Below are 20,680 nucleotides of genomic sequence, written 5' to 3' on the forward strand. Positions count from 1 at the left end.
GATTTTAGTTCGAAATTATTTCTTTATTTGAAGTGAGGAAAAAAAATCTGAAAATAAACTATTTTCTGCATTCGGCAACAGTGACCTCCATCAACATCTCTACCTCAAAAGCTTATACCCTTATTACACTAAACGTTCCCTAGTCTATGCCTTGGTCATTCGATGAGCCCAATTTTATTTTAGCACATTGCCATTTAACAACCATACCAAGATTTTCTTCCCAACATTCTTCAAATAAAAATACCTTGGTAGCAAGCAGTTCATTATTAACAAAAAATTCGCTACCGAAAAATTCTCTGTTTCAAAGGTCCTTACTCAACACGATCTCAGTCTTCATCCTTTATAATAATGAGTTTTGCTTATATCGTATTCACCGCCATCTGAAACTAAAAATAAATTTATCGGATTCAGGTGTCCCCAAATTCTTTACCGAAGGTCCGTCAACCTTCACATACTCATTACGAGAACTGGTTCCATAAGAGATCCCTCACCTCCACCAAAGGATTCACAATTCTGGTAGCTGCAATTCTTCCAACCTCATTTACACTCTTAAATGCACTCACTGTCAGAAAGTAGCTCTATTTCCTTTCTCGATTCACTTGAAAAAAAATACTAATATTTCCTGCAGCGCCCAAATTTCCCTTCTTCTTGTCCCAGAGCAAACAACTCATCACAACGTACATTCGACCACACCTTCCGCGTAAGCATTTCCGAAGTCCTTTCTCTTTGACTCTTCCACATACCACAGAAAGATGTAAGAATACTAATATAATCATATTCACAAACGACCCTCTAGTTTTAACCATCTACACAAGGCTGTCCGGTTTCTATCGGATCAATTTTGAAGGGCCCTTACGAGAAACTTCGCCACTACCACCCATGTGTTCTATTGGACCGCCAGCACTAGGGACTGTAGGGCCCAACATCGGAATTTCCATTGGTGTAAATTTCGGCGAAACAGGCAAGAGAATTTCGTTACAATCCTCCCTTCAAGCTTTCCAGAGACCAGCAAGGGTATAGACACATACCTATTTTGAACAGGCTGCATAAATCCAGACTGGCATCACGAATCTTGAAACGGAATGACACGAATTCTTTATTTCCGTTCAATTCCCTGATAAAAAACGCCCAGAGATTTTGGCGTCTTGACTTGAAACCTTGTCCATATAGATACTTGATTGACGTCCGCACCGCACAATTATGGTGAGTCAATTTGAAAGCTAGGTATCATAACTGATTCCTGGGAGTATTTTGCATTTACTTTCACGTTTTACCAACCTTGCGCACTAGCAACTTCCACGTATAACTGAATCCCATAACAACCATAAACTCACGTGGGATACTTTCCCGACAGAGGCGAACAAAGTTGCAGCGGAACTTGGCATCGCTGCACGTTCTCCCGGTGTCAGTGGCCAACATTACACCACCAGTGAAATAGATGAATGTACACTTCATCCATTATGACGACTGTCTGATATTTGGACCCTGTCGCAGGTGCTTTTCATACATTATTTATTATTATTATTACTAATCTTTATACAATTTATCTTTCTGCCTCCTACAATTTAAAACAGGATTTGAACATTGTTGCGAACAGGATTACAAATTCTTTCTTAATAATACATATTTACATTTTTAAAATTATTAATTAATTATTTTAACATGTGGTTACTTCTTTTTAACAATAATTTTGGTTCTTCTTTCTCTTGATTTTTAAAAATCTTTTGATTAGGCCTAATTTAAGATTCCCTCCTGATTCATTTTTATTTCTCACTTAACTGATTTTGGTTTATTTCTTGAGAACACACTAAACTTGTCACTTCTGAGAATGATTCACTTTACAGACTGTACAATTACATTCACTAATATAATGTAGATTTTAACATATACGCACAATAATATATATATATATATATATATATATATATATTAAAGTGTCCCTTATTTTGGGTAATTTCGCGTTGCGATACGCACACCCCCTAAATGTATTCTATATGACCATAAATACGTATTATTGAAATAGTAGCTCTCTATGAGAACGTTAAACCGTTCTGACTTGACGACAAAGTCATGAAATAATGTTTGTACATTATAATATAATTTAGAATTTCCAACCGTGATAACGAAGAAACTAAAAGACAGAGAAATGAAACTTTGCACGAAGCAACTAGAGAGAGGGCGACATCTGCTTGTGTATTGACAAACAGAACCGGATCAACAGTGTTGCCAACCCAAGACAAAGTTATGTTTTTGTAAATGGAATGACCTAATTTGAATATTATCATTGGATATCTCATGAAAATAAAGAGAAGAGATTGCAAAGGCAGATCAGTGTTGCAAACTTTTCAAGAAATAAGTGTAATATGTGTTGGTGCACACAGGGAGTGAGGTACTAACGTTTTGTACACCTTAAATCAGATATTGACAAGAATTGTTTGCGTTGACTCTAAGTCTAGAAGCATCCGCTGAACAGTGTTGGCATCAACAGAAGAGAAAAATTGAGTTTCGAAGAGATACAATAACTCGGAAAAAGTCACTAGTGCTGTATGCTTTGAAACCTATAATGCAAGGCGGTGGAGCATGAGGAGTAGAACCGTGGTTATGTGAGATCGATAACTGACCGAGATATACGATATCTTGTAAAACCTGACAAGTAAGGTTTGTGAAAGGTGGCAACGCTGCACAGCGGGTTGGAATCCCAACAACCTGGTTAAAATATGAAAATAGCGTTCAACTTGCATGAATTTATGTACTTATGGGCTTTTGAGGGTGCTGATAACAATGATGAAACCAAGAGTAAAAAAGCCGCGGTTGTGCAGCGTTGCCATCTTTTACAAACCTTAGTTCTCTGGTTTAACAAGATACCGAATATATCTGTCACTACGTGAGTTATCAATCTCACATAACCACGCCTATTCCTCATGCTCTTTTGCCTTGTATTATAGGTTTTAAACCATACAGCACTAGTGACGTTTTCCGAGTTATTGTATCTCTTCCAAACTCAATTTTTCTCTTCTGTTGATGCTAAGACTGTTCAGCGGATGCTTCTAGACTTAGAGTCAACGCAAACAATTCTTATCAATATCTGATTTAAGGTGTACAAAACGTTAGTACCTCACTCCCTGTGTGTGCCAATACATATTACACGTTATTTATCGAAAAGTTTGCAATACTGATTGCATTTACAATCTCTTTTCTCTTTATTTTCATTGCTGATTCCAATGATAATATTCAATTTAGGCCATTCCATTTACAAAAACACAATTTTGCCTTGGGTTGGCAACACTGTTGATCCAGTTCTGTTTGTCAATACACGAGCAGATGTCGCCCTTTCTCTAGTTGCTTCGTGCAAAGTTTCGTTTCTCTGTCTATTTTAGTTTCCTCGTTATCACGGTTGGAAATTCTAAATTATATTATAACGTACAATTGTTATTTCATGACTTTGTCGTCAAGTCGGCACAGTGTTAATGTTCTCGTAGAGAGCTGCTATTTCACTAATACGTGTTTAAAGTCATATAGAATACATTTAGGGGGTATGAGTATTGCAACGCGAAATTACCCAAAATAAGGGACACCCTAATATATACATATATATTACAATTTTCTTTAAATACCGTTTTCTGCAGTTCAACTTTCGTTCTGCAATGTTACGCGGCAGCAGGCGTGTACGAGGGCCTTACGGAAGCATCTCAGCCGTGGCCGCTTACGGATGTCTATATTCATAGTTGAAAGTGTCAAATTGAATCACTGGCGCATCGCAGTAGTACCTTACTGACCTTCAAGGCCAGTAAGGTACTACTTTCTTCAATTGTTTAGTATTATAATTCCTTGCATGGTTGTTAATAATTACTTACCTCCAATTCAATGTTATGTTCATCCACTTACCTTGTAATTCAAGTGATTCCTTAATCCTCTTATTAATAGATTCTAAACTCGGCAGAAAGCTAAACAAATCAGACTTCTCTACCACAAAGGATGCGTCTGTCGTGCTCACTACATTTCCGAAACTCCGATCTTCTTCATTACATGAAACGTTCGGCTGTGATCCCTTACATACGAGTTTCGTGAGTTTCGTCTTCTGATTTGGCACACTAACTGGTATAGCATTCTCATCTAGACGCCTTAAGAAAGAGAAAAATGAATATTTTAAACCCAAGCTACCATTAAATTTACTTGTAAAATTCGTTTCCAAAGCTAGTGACAAACTATGATGTTTAGAATTGTCCAATATGGCACTACACTTTAAAAAATACAGAAGCTTGCAATACATCCGAAACCCAGACTATCTTAGTCGTTTAAGAGGATCATTATTATTATTAATTTAAAAAATAATGCCTTAAAGTACCGTATTTGTCGGCGTGCATTTCTGTATTCAATTTTGAGGATGTTTTTTATCTTTTCACTTTGACGGTAAAACTTAGGGAAGGGGAAAGGGATATATATATATATATATATATATATATATATATAACTTAATAACTCGAACCTCCAGACAGATCTCGATTAAATTTTGAACATTGATGACGTTCGGGTCTGGGTTGGTTTTAATCATTTCATTTTGACGCTGCAATTTAGAGGAGGGGAAGAGATATTTGAAAATGACTGAAAATTACCGAAATTATTGTGGAATTTATAGTTTTTGGGTTCGCTAAGATGAACAGTGCCGTTTATAAAACCAGATTCAGCCCAGCAATTTGGGAGAGGGGGAGACGTATAAAAATGATCGAAAATGACCGATATTAGTATCGAATCCATCGTTTTCTGGGTCGCTGAGACGTACTGTGACACTTCCGGTGTCATTTAAATCCAAATTCAGCCTTCATTGCCCTTTACGTCCAAAATAAAAAGTATTCTCTCCGTGCCAAGAACGGGCAATCTGCTAATATATTATAAATATATTTATATATTCGAAAATATAGTGATATTTTAGTAAGGAATACGTGCGGAGTTACCAAATGTTTCACTAATTGTAGAGTTATACGTGCGTCTGAGAATGTCTGTAGCCCATACGCGTCTATAGAAAAGCATTCACACCGAAACGACAAATAGAGCGATTGAATCCGAGCTGCATTACTGAGTTATTGAACTGTATGTAATTAAATGCCGTTGTATACCGTAAGGAAGCAAGAACACCAAACAATATAGAATAACTGGAAAAACTAGGGATGTACCGATATATCGGTATCGGTGATATCGGCCACTTTTGGGAGAATCAGTATCGGCAAATGGACACGATATTTACCGATACATTTTCCGAACTATTTTCAATTTGTTTAATATTAACAGTGACGCTTACATTTCATCAGTTTCTTTTAGACTTAAAGTTGATCTAAATAATCATCAATTATACAATCGATTTCTTGATGCATGTGTACGCCTCTGATTTGCACTATTAGTACTCACTGATATTTTTAATCCCTCGATGCCTAAATAGCGGTGAAGAAAAGCCAAAGGTCCTCAGTCAGGATCATGGGCGCCCGAAAAAAAATTCTAGGGGGCATTCCATGGTTGGTACATATATTACGTCTGATATTTAATATACGTGATTTGCTATATTATGTATATATTTTCGTGAGTCAGGGGGAGTCCACCGTGCCGTCCTCATTCGGGCGCCCATGATCAGGATAGCACACCTGTAATTTGATCCCGAACGAGAAAGAGGTTTCGATTCAGAAGAAAATATTATGGAAGAAGTCCATAAGACGCTCACTTTGTCATTATTTTCTCCTACTTACTGGTTAAAAACAATTAGTTCTAAAGTTAATATATAGTTTTATCGTTTTAGACTTCGCTTAAATATTTCTCTTACGTATAGCAACACCTAGTTCAGCATGCTTAATTTTGTAAACAATAAAAAATTTATAACGGTAGTATTCGTTTGCATTATATGTATGTAATAGAGACTGGTAAATAAATGTAACTATCAAAGTACATTATCACTCTAAATATCAATCACTGACTCTTAGAACTAAGTTTACACTATGTAAGTATTTGTTGGTTTTTAGTTCATTTTATGTGAGCTGGATTAAATTTAGGGAAAATATATTTTTTGTGTGGAATCTAATATGAAATTCTGCTTTTTGTCTTTGTAATACCTCATATGTCAAATTTTGCCCTTATATCTAATACGGCCTATAACAGTGCTGATCATTTCATTATTCTGAAAATTCCTGATATGTGTCCAAAAGTATCGGTATCGGGTTTCGGTACATCCCTAGGAAAAACTTACTGAAATTGAAATAACAAAAATATCTGTATTGGCGTCTAAGACATATCCCATTTTTTGGATTTATTCTTAAAGGAAAAGAGTCTTATAAAGTCGGCAAACACGGCAATTAACACACTAGAAGTTCTGAGCTCCGAAATATGTGTAGTTTGCTTGGTTAGAAACTGCCTAGAAATATTTCTCATCCCACCTAGAAGTAAATATTCAAAATATACATTAAGAAGTCCGGGTTCTACCTTTTTGGGGTGATTTTTTTAAAATTTAATTTCACGAATAACCTAGAACAAAGTGCAAAAGATATGAAAATTGTATGTTCTATTACTACTGATAGTCCTGATTAATATACTGAGAAGTCTATCAACATCTGAACACTAGAAATCGTTAATGCATGGAATCAATATGTGACTTATATAAATATACATTACATGGTTAATAATACTCTTCGATATACATTGATTTTTGAGTTTTGCATTTTACTCAGGAGGGCAAGATTCTTCGATATACACAGATTTTACGTTTTTCATTAGTATTGTCTTTCCCAAATTATGCCCCTCCTTGCGCGAAATACTAAAAAATTAGTTTCTAGGATGAACATACTTCCACTGTGCTTAGATTATGTATTGGAGTTTAGAGTCCCTTTCAATACACAGAATATGTGACCTGTACCTACTGATTAACATGGAATCCGAAACACACGAGCTCCCGCCGGAAATCAAATATGGACCTCCCGTGTCAGAGTAAACGTTAGAAACAATAGAAGCAGGAACTGTGACTGTATTTACCATATATGTTCTAACTACTACATAACATAGTTATGATATATTTGTAAACTTTTTACGTACAAACATGAGTGTTCTTTGTCCGGAAAATGCAGATTCTTTACTTCGGAAATAAAAAGTTTAACGGTGATTTTTCACAGGCTTGAATTCAGCGTCATTTAGTATGCCAGATTTTGACTTTTATCTTCTTTTGTTATATATTATGATTGTTTTCTACACGCCATTTGAATTTCCACACGCCACTTGAATGTTTACTTAGAGGCAATGTTCGGATGATTTATTTGTACTAGAAAATACGCATGTTGCTCTGTAACACAATTGAGAGAAAAATTGATTTTCCTTTTAAGCAGATTCGAGAGACATAAGCATCTAGGTTCAACTTTTGGACTTAGACTCTAGAAGGCCGTCTTGGTTTTTGTGACCAGACGGATGAATGTATGGTGAGGGAATGGTTTGCAAAGTTCAAGAAAAGAGATTTCAATCTGAAAGCGCTAACCGAAGAAGATCCGTGCCACGCAACTATGCAGCTGGCTGAGAAGCTTGGAATCGAGCATTCGTCAACCATTAAGACACCTGCACGCACTTGCCAAGATCCCGAAAGCAGGCAAAAGGATCTCACACGAGCTTACAAAACGCATTATCGATTGTCGTCTGAACACTTGTGTGTCACCTCTTGCTCGACTTTTTTTTTTTTTTTTTTTTTTTTGAAATCGTCACAGAAGATGAAAAAGTGGATTTACTATCATAACACTAAATGAGTAAATCCTGGTCAGCCCTCAACTTCCGTCACTAAAACGAATATCTATGGCAAAAGTGCTTTGTTATACATCTAGTGGTAGAAGAAGGACATGCTCTATTATGAGCTGCTGAAGCCTGGCAAAACCATCAATGCCTAACTCTACAACAATCAACTGCTCCGTTTGAGCGAAAAAATCGAGGTGAAACAAATTTTTACTGGCAAGGAACGCGACAGGTCCGATTGTTGCATGACAATGCTTACCCACATGTCGCTTTGTCAACAAAAGAAACAATCTTCACCTGCGGCATGTTCACCTGATTTCGCTCATTCAGATTATTATCTGTTTAGGTCCCTACTTTTTGGCCAGCGCTTTGCGAAGATTGATATCAAAAATTACATGGATAACTTCATCGCCACAGTCTTTCTTTAGGCAAGGTGTACACACGCTACCTGACTTAGGGGCCAAAGTGATAGAGAGTCAAGGAAAATACTTTGATAATTACCATTATATTTCAATGCTTAAATATGCAATGTTTACTTTCAATAAAACATTGGGAACTTATACGCACACGTAATACAATACGACAGTAATGTGTGTATTTTAAAATGGTGCACGAATACTAATAGGCTATAACGCAATAACTTACCTATAACCACCTACTTCATGATAGCATTTATCTGAAAAATGCTTTGAACAAACAAAGCTATTTTCGTCAGGTAACCAATTTTCTCTCCCAACTGCGGCAATCCATTTCTGTTTTAGCTCTTCATTTACAGGGAATCTATAAAAGATTAATAATAACATTATATTACAAGCAAATCCAAATATTAAGAAATTACTTTTACGAAAAGAAGAAAATTAATAACCTATTTGAATTATTCATTGTGTATTCATCAACATCTATCAGTAGTAATTAAAATACAGTTTCTAATATTAGAAATAAGCTACTCTGCATTTACATTCTCATACTTTAATTTGTAGGTGAAAGATATAGATACTCACCTGTGAAAGTTTATGTATGGTAATCCAAGCTTGCTTTTACAATTCGGGTAGCAACACACAACACAAGATTCAATTTGCATGTTACAGAAATCAAATGTCATCTAGGACACAAATCAACCGATGAGTTTACTTTAATATCAAACTCCTCCATAAATTCTGGAATGAAATTGAAGTGATAACATTAGTTACGTATAACAAAGAAAATTAAATAAAAAAACTACATTTATGTACAAAGCGACGAAAAAAAAATAAGTATCAAGTTCCATGTTACAATTTTCTGAGTTTTACTAACAATAAAAAAGAAAAAAAACAGTAAATATTAGTATTTTACTAAATTTAGTTATAATATTAAATATTGTAGAACTATATATTAACTAGAAAATTCCCATAAACTAAGGAAAATAATGAATAAATAAATACATTTTCTTTAAGTTGTCAAAAAACACTCATCTGTCTAAAGATGCCTCACTTATTACAAGACTTATTTAGCAGACAGCACCTCATTAAATGGAGTTTATGAAATTGTATGCGAATATATTATATAACCAAAAACATACGGAAGATTATCAAGAAACATACCAGAGCCGATGATCAAAATAATAACAGTGTTTGGTATTTCCAAGAATTTGTACAAATCCAAAAACATATTTAAAGTGTCAAGATTCAGCACCGGCCTCTATTGTTCATTGAAAAAAGTATATTTGAAGTATTCTACATTAGAATTTAAAAAATAAAGAGACTAAATACAGAGAAAGAAAACGTAGATAGAAAACGGAACGAAAAAATGAAATGAAAGTTTTAAGTTTTACGTCCCACTATTATGCAGTGTGTAGCGTACATGCCACATATTAATGTTTTGTATAGCCCATAGAGATTTTTGCGCAACTGAAATTGTATTGTTACGGTTTCGTTTATAACTTTGCTTTAAGAATTATAAATATTGCCAATGATAGTTAATTTAAATTTATTTTGTATTATAATATTAACTATATTTGTTGGTGAGCCAACGTTATAAATATCTAAAATCACAAGTGCATCAAAGGGTGCGGAACGGAGCGAGAGATAATTTGTATTGGAGAGATACATTTGTATCGAAGAAGAAGAAGAAGAAAAAAAGAGAGCATAATATAAAATTTTCCCTCGTAAGTGTGTGAGAAAATTATAAGTGAACAACACTTTTAAAAATTCATTTCAAGTAAGTTGTATTTAAGCAGATTAAGCAACTCGGAAAACAAGGAAAGCTTGCAGTTGCAGTTTAAAGATAAATTTAATTTCCGGGAAATGATAAGTATATGGTACCTATAACTTTGGTGAACGAAACAGGCCAGTGTTAACATATTAACTTCATAGTGATAAATCGGTATTATTATTAAACTCAAGTGCTTTAGAGGAATGGAACGGAATATTTATGCAATCTGACAAGTTTACAGAGGCAATAGATGTAAACGTGTAGTCTAGTAAACGTGACTTTTGGGTTTATTATATTTTAAATATGGCTAATGAAACTTCTTCTTTTTGGTGTATAATAAATGCCTAATAATGGATTGTGAGTAAATTTGGAAGCCGAACCACTAATCATGTAGCAGAAAGCTGGCCTAAGTTCACCCGTTGAGGTGACCAAACCTCCTTAAATAACAGCTAATTTTCCAGCGTTATGTAGCTCTGTTGTAAGATTTCATGCTCTCGCTCCGCTCTGATAAGCCCTACGCATCACTAGAAATTTCCTTAAGCACCCGATTTGGTGTGATTTCCTTTTCCACTCATACTGGAATGATGGTACATATATAAACTCTCGAAACAGAAAGGTGTTTCTACAAATCGCTGTTCTATTTATTTTATTATGTACTATGCAGATCGCAGTGATATATGCTTACATTTATTTTGAAACATTTTCACATTCTCTTTTTCTCCCCCACCTCTGCTGTCTGGTGGTGTGAGCTAATATAATTATTACAATAAAGGCGATAATACGTTACGGCGTGGACAGCTAAAAGTCCATAAGAGGGTTCATGGCCTCACGTGCCGTAGCGGCTGTGGTCTTTTGGTATTTTGTGGCCGCTTCACAAAATTGAAACCTTTAATAACATTTTTTTATTTTTCTCTTTCTTTTTGGTCGATTACGTCCTGGTTGAAAATATAATATAGATAGAATGAATACTGAATACTTAATTTTGAGATCTGATAGAAAAGGCTCTTCCATCGTAAACAGTAGCGTCATATTTGTTCAAATATTTTGACATCAAGATCATTAACTGCAAATATTTTAGAGAAGGGAGTCAAGAATATCTTAATAAGAATATGCTAATCTGTATTAGTGAGAGAAAAATATATATATATCATTAAGTACTGTAATGAACGCACATTTCAGATGTCTATTGTGATAATTTCTTATCGCTATCCAGTGATCATAAGAATTTACATACAAGCTATGCATATGTTATCAGTATTACTTCTTTTTATATAATGGCAAAAATGATCATGTTGGCCTATTATGCTCTAATTGTAAAGTTATCGATGCCGTTTCCTTTCATTAATAAATATACATATTTGTAAACAGATTTTCTTTTGTATTTTGATATATGAATATATTTCGGATGTTAAGGGCTTAAGTTTCTTAGGCTAGATGTATATGTATATATTCGTGATATGTGCTGCTGGTAATGATATTGAAGTGATAAATTTTATGAGTATTTAGTCGTCGATGAGTATATTCCTGTATTGAATATGGGTTTATGGAGTTGTTTTCTTATAATGTATGACATTGTCTATTCATAATGTAAGGCAGCACTTAATTGATATTCAGCCCTGCATACTGCTACTGTGGAGATTGTTTACTACATTAATTTAAATAAAGAAGCTCTTAACCAAATAATTAATAAAACTACACTAGAAAACGGCACGTTTTGCTTAAGATGGCTCGAGAATTCGTTTATTGGTTATTTGGGTTACTACAGTGTTAGTTGAAGGAGTGATTGTAAGCTCTTCTTCTTTACATATGCGATCGGTTTAAACAAGAGGTATGAAAGTATATTTTCTCACTAAGATATAGCTATGACTCATAAATACAGTTTGTCCCAGCGGAATACTGACTCACGGCACGCGTTGCCAATGCGGTATAAATGAGTTTTTCTTTTCTCTGAAGTATCTGCGAACATTGTCGTAAGTCTTTCAACGTCAAGCGAAAATTTAAGTCTTGTCATCTGCCTACGTGGAGTCTTTTCTAGTTTTCCTAGTCAAACTATAATTCGACGGATAAGAAGTTTCATTTGCTGAATTATTAATATTTTTTTTATAGTGACACCCCGTTTTATTATATAAAACCACCACCAGGCTGTGCGAGTTCAAAACCTTTTGTAATAAAAGAGATTTTTTTTTATGGTTAGTATACTTACCTCTAAAATTTAGTATTATACCAAAGTAGAGTTTTAAAGTGTTGAGGAATAAAATAAATAACATTGTAGCTTGTACCTATAACCGTTAGTTGAAATATTTTATCGTTTATACTGTTTTTTTATATATGCTACTCAACTGCTATTTACATAAACGTGTTGTGCCATTTGTTGGCGAACGAGAATACACAGTTTGTAACCTACATAATCAAGTATTTTAAGTATTATTCATAAATAGTCATTTCCTTTGTAAGTTGAGTGAATGATAAATTCTGCAAATGCTTTTGATTAGGATATGTCCTGTTCAAATACCAATGTGCATGATCCAACGAGTATAAGGACGCTTATCAATTACTCCCAGCTGAAAAAAAAGAGGAATATATATATATATATATATATATATATATATATATATATATTTAGTCGACGTTGTTAGATATTGTTTGTGACAATTCTGAGTTACATTGCGTATGTATAATAGTTGTAGGAGTCCATCGTAAATTTATTTACTATATTACATTAAACCTAAATTGAGTGTTTATTCACTAAATATTGTCTATTATATCTATACCAAATACGGTGTTCTGTTTTGTGCCTCAAACACACGTGTCAAGCTCGAGCTATAATTGCATACTGAATTTGTGGATTATGGTACGATGTAAAAATGATGACTTGGTGAATGCCCAATTGTGTTTATTCAAAAAAAAACCTCCTATAAACGTGAATTATAGACTTTAATACAACATGTTTCTGACTGAAAGGTCTACAACCGGAGTAGATTGTCGTTTTGGTCTGGAACCTGAACATATATAGCATATTTTAAACTAGGTACTAGTTCGTTATGAACGTTACTAGTGACGTCCACGGCGTTTGTGATTGTGTACGTTCTTTATATATAGTGTTCATTCTAGTGATGGTTTTAAGAGAAAGGAACGTGTTTACTTATCTTACCTCAATAAAAAAAAAAACTTAGGAAAGCAATTAGTGCAGTGAATTTTGAAGTTCAATATTATCGTTTCGATGGATTAAACTGAAGATCTACTCAAATGACCTTACTTAATAATATTTGGCTTCAATTATTCGTTAGTTTTATACTTCTTCATTAATATATATATGGTAAGTCTTAAATTTTTTTTAATTTTCATTTCTTTCGTATTGCTTTTGTTTCTGTTATTTAGTTCCAATGATTAATGTTCTGGGAATGAATGACAAAATGAACCATTTAAATTCAATTTATCGATCCTAGTTAGATGTTTATTTTAATTTGAATAACTGTGACATACCAATGTGTTAATATATATATATATGTTTGACTTATTAATATGAATCATGACATATAATGGAGTTATTTAGTGCGGATATTTGCTTAAGGGAAATTCCTTCCAAAAGTAGTTCGTCCACTTCCTGAGGGTAAACTAAAAGATATAAAAATAAATAAATAAAAATATGTAGGTATATCAAGATTTAATTACACTTAATTCGCTCACTGACGACCATGGTGAAGAATAATAAGTGGTCACTATCAAAATTAGTCCACCGTTAGTATATAATTAGTCCTACATTTTTCCCCAAGTGATTCACCTTTGTTCAGACTATTTGAACTAATTAAAGTTAACGATCCTCTCTTCCCCAAATTAGTTTCCTTGTGCGATGCATAGTGCGGTCTAAATAAACATTTACTTCTTCGGATGAAGTTTGCCACATGTAGTTCCTATCTACTATTGGCTAACAATGAAACAAGAGAGGTGGCAAGAGAGGGTGAGGTAACAAGTGTAGGCTAAAGGAGACAGTGATGATAAGAAATGGATGACATTGTGGAATGAAGAAAATGGGAAGAAAGGGGAGAACCTCGAGAAAATCCACGCACAGCTGTTTGTGCACCACAAAATCCACATGGCGCGAGCTGGGATCAAATTAGCAACCCCACGAACCAGAAGCGAACGCTCTAGCATTGAACCACCGCGGCCCCTAGAAAACGGAATGCTGCGATTACAAATTACATCAATAAAAATACTGTGAAAATTGTACATACATGTTATTTATATTTATAACATGTGTATTTTATTATAATACGTCACCTGCTATACATCATCAAATAAGGAAAATTCTATTATATTTGAATTGGCCATTGTAATATTTGGAAATGCAAACACAGAAAAAAAAAGTAAATGGTGGATTACACCGTGATGTAAAACACAAAATTTACGGACGAAAGTAAGTTTCGTGTGCAGGGGCGCACAGGTCGCATAGATTGGTGAAATTTGAACATACATAGAAAGTTAAGCTACAGTACGATACAGGAAATAATACACATTATTAGAAAAAAAAGGGCAATTTTATACAGAAGCAATAACTCACACTGAAGTCACTGGGACTTTTCATGATTCATCTCCCCTCGGACATTACAGAAGGAGTGAAATAGTTCTAAGAAGCAACTGGGTGAGCGATGCATGCTCCGCAACGTACTCCCAAGCTGCTCACAGGGTTGGTACTGAGTTGTGGTATGGAGTACCATTCCTTCATCACCGCTGTCGGCAATTGCTAGGTGATTCTTGGTACATATGGATGTGTATAGAATCCCACACACACTCGATGGGATACAAATCGGGGTAATAAGGAGACCAATCCATTCAACAAATATCCTTTCGTTCCAAGAGCTCCACCAGTTGTGCTGTTCGATGCGGTTGCGCAATATCATACATAAAGATTAAGTTGGGGCCGATTGCACCTTTAAAAAGACGCATGTTGGAAGTAGTACAGCGTTATAATAATAACCAGTAAGTATACTGCGTTCAAAAATTTGAAGGCCAGTAGGCCCATGCAACGTTATGCTTCCCTATACAAGAACACCTGGACCACTAAAACGATCATGTTCAGCAATGTTCTTGAGTAGTGTTGTAAAGCGTCGGAAAATCTGAGGAAAAACTATTTTCTAGCGTTTTTTCCAAGACGAGGAAAAAACCCGGAAAGAATGAAAAGAACAAAAAATGTTAACTTTTAAGTTCTTTTAGCAGCTGTAGATTACACAGTCGCTGCAAAACTAAATCTAAATGGTAAATTTTATACAATATTCTGTTCCTATTGCATCTACCTGCGTATTCACAGTTATTGCTGTCAGAGCGAAATTTACTCTCAGCTCCCATCTCCTTTGAACATACATACAAGCAAATATACTCAAAAAAAGAAGAATCTGTTATTGGGATCAAAGATATATATATCATTAAATGATCCACAGGCGTCGATCTTGGAGTGCCGAGGGCAACCGGGCCTCCCAAAGCTTGTTCCGGCTTCCCCAGGATCTGGATATCTGGACAGCGACATGCATATACTCACACAGCCCCTAATACATTAATCAGTAATTGCACCGCTGAACGGAGTGCTTACACATAAGTATCATTCAATTGCGCTCAGACACACAGACGTTACATCAGATAGTAGTACTTTGCTAAAAGTATTACTAGTCCTATATTGGTTGAGTAAACAGCATACCAGAATTACCTAACTTTAGTAATACAGTTTTGTTCATACATCCCTAGCTTATTACCTGCCCTTAAAAAACTTTATGCTTAACTCAAATTTTAAGAATTTGATATAATAAGTATTTGTACGGCTTTACAAAATATTCCTCTTTCCTTCTGCTTGCTGGGACTATGTGTAAATCGAATGCTCTGTTCCCACTTGGTACATCTCTGGTTACACAAAAAGTAATGACTTGGAGTTGCTATTCAGCACATTTTTAAGTATAAGAAATAACTTTCTAAATTTTAACTTTGAAAACTAATCATAATAATCAGACATCGATAATTAGTAATTGAGAATATGGAACACATTATAATATATATATATGAAAAAAAAAACTAACCCGAAAAATGATCCTTTTTAATTAATTTTTAGCCGATTTCCAGTACGCCCCACAGGTACTCTTGTTCAGAAGGAAGGTTGTTCTTGCGAGGAATATTAATTTAAAAGGAGCATTTTTTTTAGGTGTTTTTGATATACATTCAATTTTGAAGTGAAAAAAATCAAGTACCAAAACTTTTGCAAAATTTTGACCCCTCATAACCTTAGATCCTTTCATTTGCGCAAGTTGAAATTTTATGTGTAGACTAAGTAAAACGTGTAGAATCGAACATCAATTTTGAACTGAAAACATCAAAAGTCCTATAATCCGTCTCGGATCTAGTTTTCTGATTGCGGGAACAATTCTCTGTCCATTGATTTTAACAAAGTTTACTTAACATTTAACAAGTTTGTTCAACGTATTTTCCGCTAAATTCTTATTCTCGATAGCAATTAATGAAATGACTGCAAACTTTTGACCAAGTGCAAACCCCCATTTTTGAAGGTCAATATCTCGTGAACAAAAGATTTATACAGAAAAATGTTCTACATGCTTACTAAATTCAAGGGGGTCACCAGAAGCAAATGTTGAAAAAGTAACATTCTTTACGGTTTACGTATAAATACAGCGTCTACGAATGTAGAATAGAAACTATAGTGCAAGAAACGCAAATCAAACTATGCTCGGTGTCAACTAAGAAGCACAAACGCTATCGAACCGAGGGCATGGCGAAACTGTTGGGCCCAAGAGAAAGTGCTTCCTAAGGGAACAGGCGCATCAGCGATGTGACTATACGCTTACCGAGAGAAGTAAAAACTCGTGACTTTTCGCAATGATACGAGTTCCAATACACTTTAATAATTTCAAATTAATAGCGCTACATTTCTATACATAAAATATAGCATTTGTGCATTGTGTAGAAATTCCCCCAAACGGAATATAGTATCTACTACAATCACCTTTGATATATTTTCTTATTTTAAGAACCGTCGTAAAGTACTTAAAATGATTTTACACTAGTAACCCTACACATGTAAATCTAAAATACAATACCTGTATTACTAATTATTTAATTCTGCTCCTTGCAGAAATATGTTCATTATAGACCTAAACATGTCTTTCAGTACTGAATTTTACCTGTAAGATTTGCAAAATGTGGTGTGCCTCAACTTCACCAGCAATCAAGAAAGAGGTATTTTAGTAGGCCTATGTATTTTCTAATTTTTGATGCCCCAGTGTCACGAATTTGATAAGACGCTCTACCCTCAATCCTGCCATTAAAATTTGATTTACATAATACTATAATAGCGTGTTGTTTGTAGCACTGGTTTGAAACATGAGAAGCTAAGGAATCATTGGTTTCGCTATTTCTGAAAAGTACGTAGTTTGCAACACTTGACAGTTAATGCAGTTTATATTAATTTTGCACAATAATACAATCCAGATGAACATTTATGTAGTGAAAAACAAAGAAAGTATGATAATAAGAAATATTTGTGATTAAAAGTTAAAAGTGAACAATGGAAATGAAAGAGAAGAAATCTACGGAAAGCATATTAAAATAACAAATAAATAATAATACAACGTAGAGGCGATCTAGAAGGTATAATCTGTGGGGGCCAAACTTTCAAAAATATGTAAGTAATAGCTTAAACTACTTTTGTTACTCAAAAAACCGGGGGGCCTAGATTCGTCACTGATGCGGGTCTAATCTAGGGTTACCACCTGCGGAAAATTAGCCAAAAAAAAAAAGTCTGTCGTATCACAGCTCTTTCTTGCGTGCATCGCCAGAGGGTTTACGAATAAATAAATAAATAAATAAATAAAAAAATCAAATTGGGTTAACTGCTGTATCGCCGGACCAATTTTAGAAACTTTACTAGATGAATTAGAGAATTTACTTTGGTTTGTGAGGAAGAGTGAGTGAAAGTAAGGAGACGTGAATAGAAAGTAAAGAAATAGAATGAAGTTAAGAAAATACTTGTTGTTGTTAGTTGTTTTTGATGTTGTAAGCGACACTATGTATGGAGGCGGACGGGTCTTTCGCGGAGAGGTACACTTGTTATGATTTATGGGACACGCAGTGCGAAAATGGTGCATAAATGACAAGATTGTCACATACCGGGTTTGAATTTTCTCGTTATACAAAAACAAGGAATGTCAGTTGTTGATATTGTGTGAAGGGCGTGGTCTAATAGGCACTCTAACAGTTTATCGTAAATGTGGAAACGATTTGAAACTACAGAAAACAAAAGGAACATCTAACGGAACCTAATCGAATCTGACCTAATATAGTACATCTTTGTCCTTTTTATGTATTACATTTAGTATCTCCCCCAAAAGCTGTGCAACACATAAGCCGTACATTTTATGACATATAGTGTTTTTTCACTCTCCATGAATACGCGTATACCCACCTCCGCTGACGTGCCTCTTTACTACAGAGGATGCACTCTCCCGCTATTCCTCGAACCCCCCAGCTACGCTGCTGCTATAAATAGGTTAGATAGAATTCGTGCTTTTTAGTGGTCACCTAGCACAAGTTGGTTCATGTTTTATACACTATCTTTTATGTCATTTTCCACACTGTACGATAACCGCTACCAAGTGACCTAGCATCACATTTCGGGGAAAAACTAAATATTCCCTCTCTTTTTTTCGTTTACTCCGAGGATATAGTACTAATGCCTTCAAATTTTACAAAGTGGCGTCATTAAAATAATAATAATAATCCCATTTACAGTTTATAACATTCTTATTCGTAAACCTGAATTTTCGAAAGAAAGAATGTAACATATATGTACTTTACGTTTATTATTTTTATATCTACTATGTGTATATGACTGAAGGAGGTTTTGCTCACAGATTTCAATTTGAAAAACAATCCAAAATAGTTTTAAAAAGTATCCAATAGTAATAATTAAAGACAAACCCTACGTTTTGATACAATATTTATATTCGTACATTAATATGACGAGTCTTGTTAATCATAAATAATATTACCATTCACGAGTATTCTTCGTTTTGTATTGAAGCAGTATAGGTGACTCTTGTTAGTGGTAGGTACTTTTCTTCGAACACCACGTTTCAAAATGGGTAAGCAGAAGGAGCTGAGTTCCGACCTGAAAGAGGTAATTATAAACTTACCACTGAGAGGAAATTCTTTACGACAAATAGCACGTACCGTTAATAGCTCGCACCCCTCTGTGCAGTACTTTGTACAAAAATTCAGAGAGCACGGTTTAAGAAGGAATTTACCGAGGAAACCAAAGGAACGTAAATTAAAAGCACGCGAAGAACGTTTCATTTTTTCAGAGTTAGAGAAAATCGCAAATTAAGTGTCCCTGAACTACATCATTAGTGGAAAATGTGTCCGGGAAGCAGATGTGTGACCAAACTGTCCGGCGAGATTGTGGAAAAATGGGTATCATGGTCGAATAGCGCGAAAGAGGCCGTAAGTAAGGAGAATCGCAAGAAGCGCCTTACATTTGCAAAACATCATGATAAGGATCAAGAATTTTAGGATAATGTTATATAGTCTGATGAGACGAAAATAAACCTTTTTGGGCCAGATAGGGTACGTAGGTTATGGAGAAAACCAAATACAGAAAATAATAAGTTAAACATGGGGGTGGGTCACTGATTGTTTGGGCCTGTATTTCATCGAACGGAGTCGGCACCATCCACTTTATTGATGGCATTATGAATGTCAATGTATATTGTGAAATATTAAAGAACAATGTCAAGCAGAGTGTGGAAAAAATAGGTATGCACGCTGTCTACAGATTTCAACAGGACAATGACAGTAAACAGAAGGCTAGAATTAGCATGTACCAAGTTTGTTTTTGCTATGATTTCTTATGGTATTTTAGCCCGTGTACGAATAGAAAAGTTGCACCAAAACAGGGCTCTCATTGTATGTTTTTATTAATATTTAATTTGATGCGAATTAATTGTTCTATGTTTTTCAGTTTGTGAAGCTCCAATGTATCCAAATGTGACAATTAACGGTAACTCTTTACTTTGGGCAAGGCAGTGATATCCCGTCACTGTTAGTATTATTAACTAGCACAATACTGTAGTTTAATGGAGAAATTAAATATTTTTTTGAAAAAAAGTGTACGAATAAGAATGTTATATACTGTAGCCTTTTTACATATTTCGTAATTTGTTCATATATTACACGCAAAGTAGTTGAAATACTACTAATGCCAGTAAATAATTACTGTTAGTGTTACTTGTTTAAAAATAAGAGCACACAAAGTTAATCTAAGAATTGCGTCAAATAAGTATAAGCGAAATATCAAAAATTTACATCGATATACCTTCAAATGCAAGCAGAACAAAACATTAAACCGCCATACTTAAATATTGTACTTCCGCCCAGCGTCTATGTATCCAGTGTTGCCAGAAAAACTTTATTTTCAACCAAAGTCACTTCACTTCACTGCTGCTGCGCAGTAAACAATGCAGGAATGTTCTCACTGTCTTCAACAAAACCTATCAGCAATTTACAGAGGTAAGAACAAATTAAACAAGATCGAATTGGGTAGGATATAAACTCTGGGAAAAATAATAGAAAAGCATCAGACAAATAAGAGAACTATGAACTGCAGGGAAACATGCGATTTGTAGAAAGATAAAAGAGAAACAAATTTTGGAGTGAAATCGGGACCGTGAAAAGAATGGAATCCAAGTTGAAA

At 34.7% G+C, this 20,680-nt stretch overlaps 1 protein-coding gene across 4 annotated transcripts in view; it reads right to left on the minus strand.

The window, feature by feature from the left end:
- LOC145662947 (uncharacterized) overlaps nucleotides 1-20,459 on the minus strand; it is a 56,809-nt gene extending 36,350 nt beyond the window's left edge. For all 4 annotated transcript variants that reach the window (XM_081728995.1, XM_081728994.1, XM_081728997.1 and 1 more), the window contains exons 1-4: nucleotides 20,303-20,459; nucleotides 8,748-8,903; nucleotides 8,392-8,526; nucleotides 3,886-4,121 (exon numbers count right to left, since the gene is read on the minus strand). In XM_081728995.1, the coding sequence (XP_081585121.1) occupies nucleotides 3,886-4,121; nucleotides 8,392-8,526; nucleotides 8,748-8,848 (472 nt within the window). In that variant the 5' untranslated portion in view covers nucleotides 8,849-8,903; nucleotides 20,303-20,459. The remainder of the gene's footprint in view (nucleotides 1-3,885; nucleotides 4,122-8,391; nucleotides 8,527-8,747; nucleotides 8,904-20,302) is intronic.
- Between the last annotated feature and the right edge of the window lie 221 nt (nucleotides 20,460-20,680).

Source organism: Thermobia domestica, chromosome 10 (genome assembly GCF_964235325.1).
Source record: "Thermobia domestica chromosome 10, izTheDome1.hap1.1, whole genome shotgun sequence".
NCBI classification, from domain to species: domain Eukaryota; kingdom Metazoa; phylum Arthropoda; class Insecta; order Zygentoma; family Lepismatidae; genus Thermobia; species Thermobia domestica.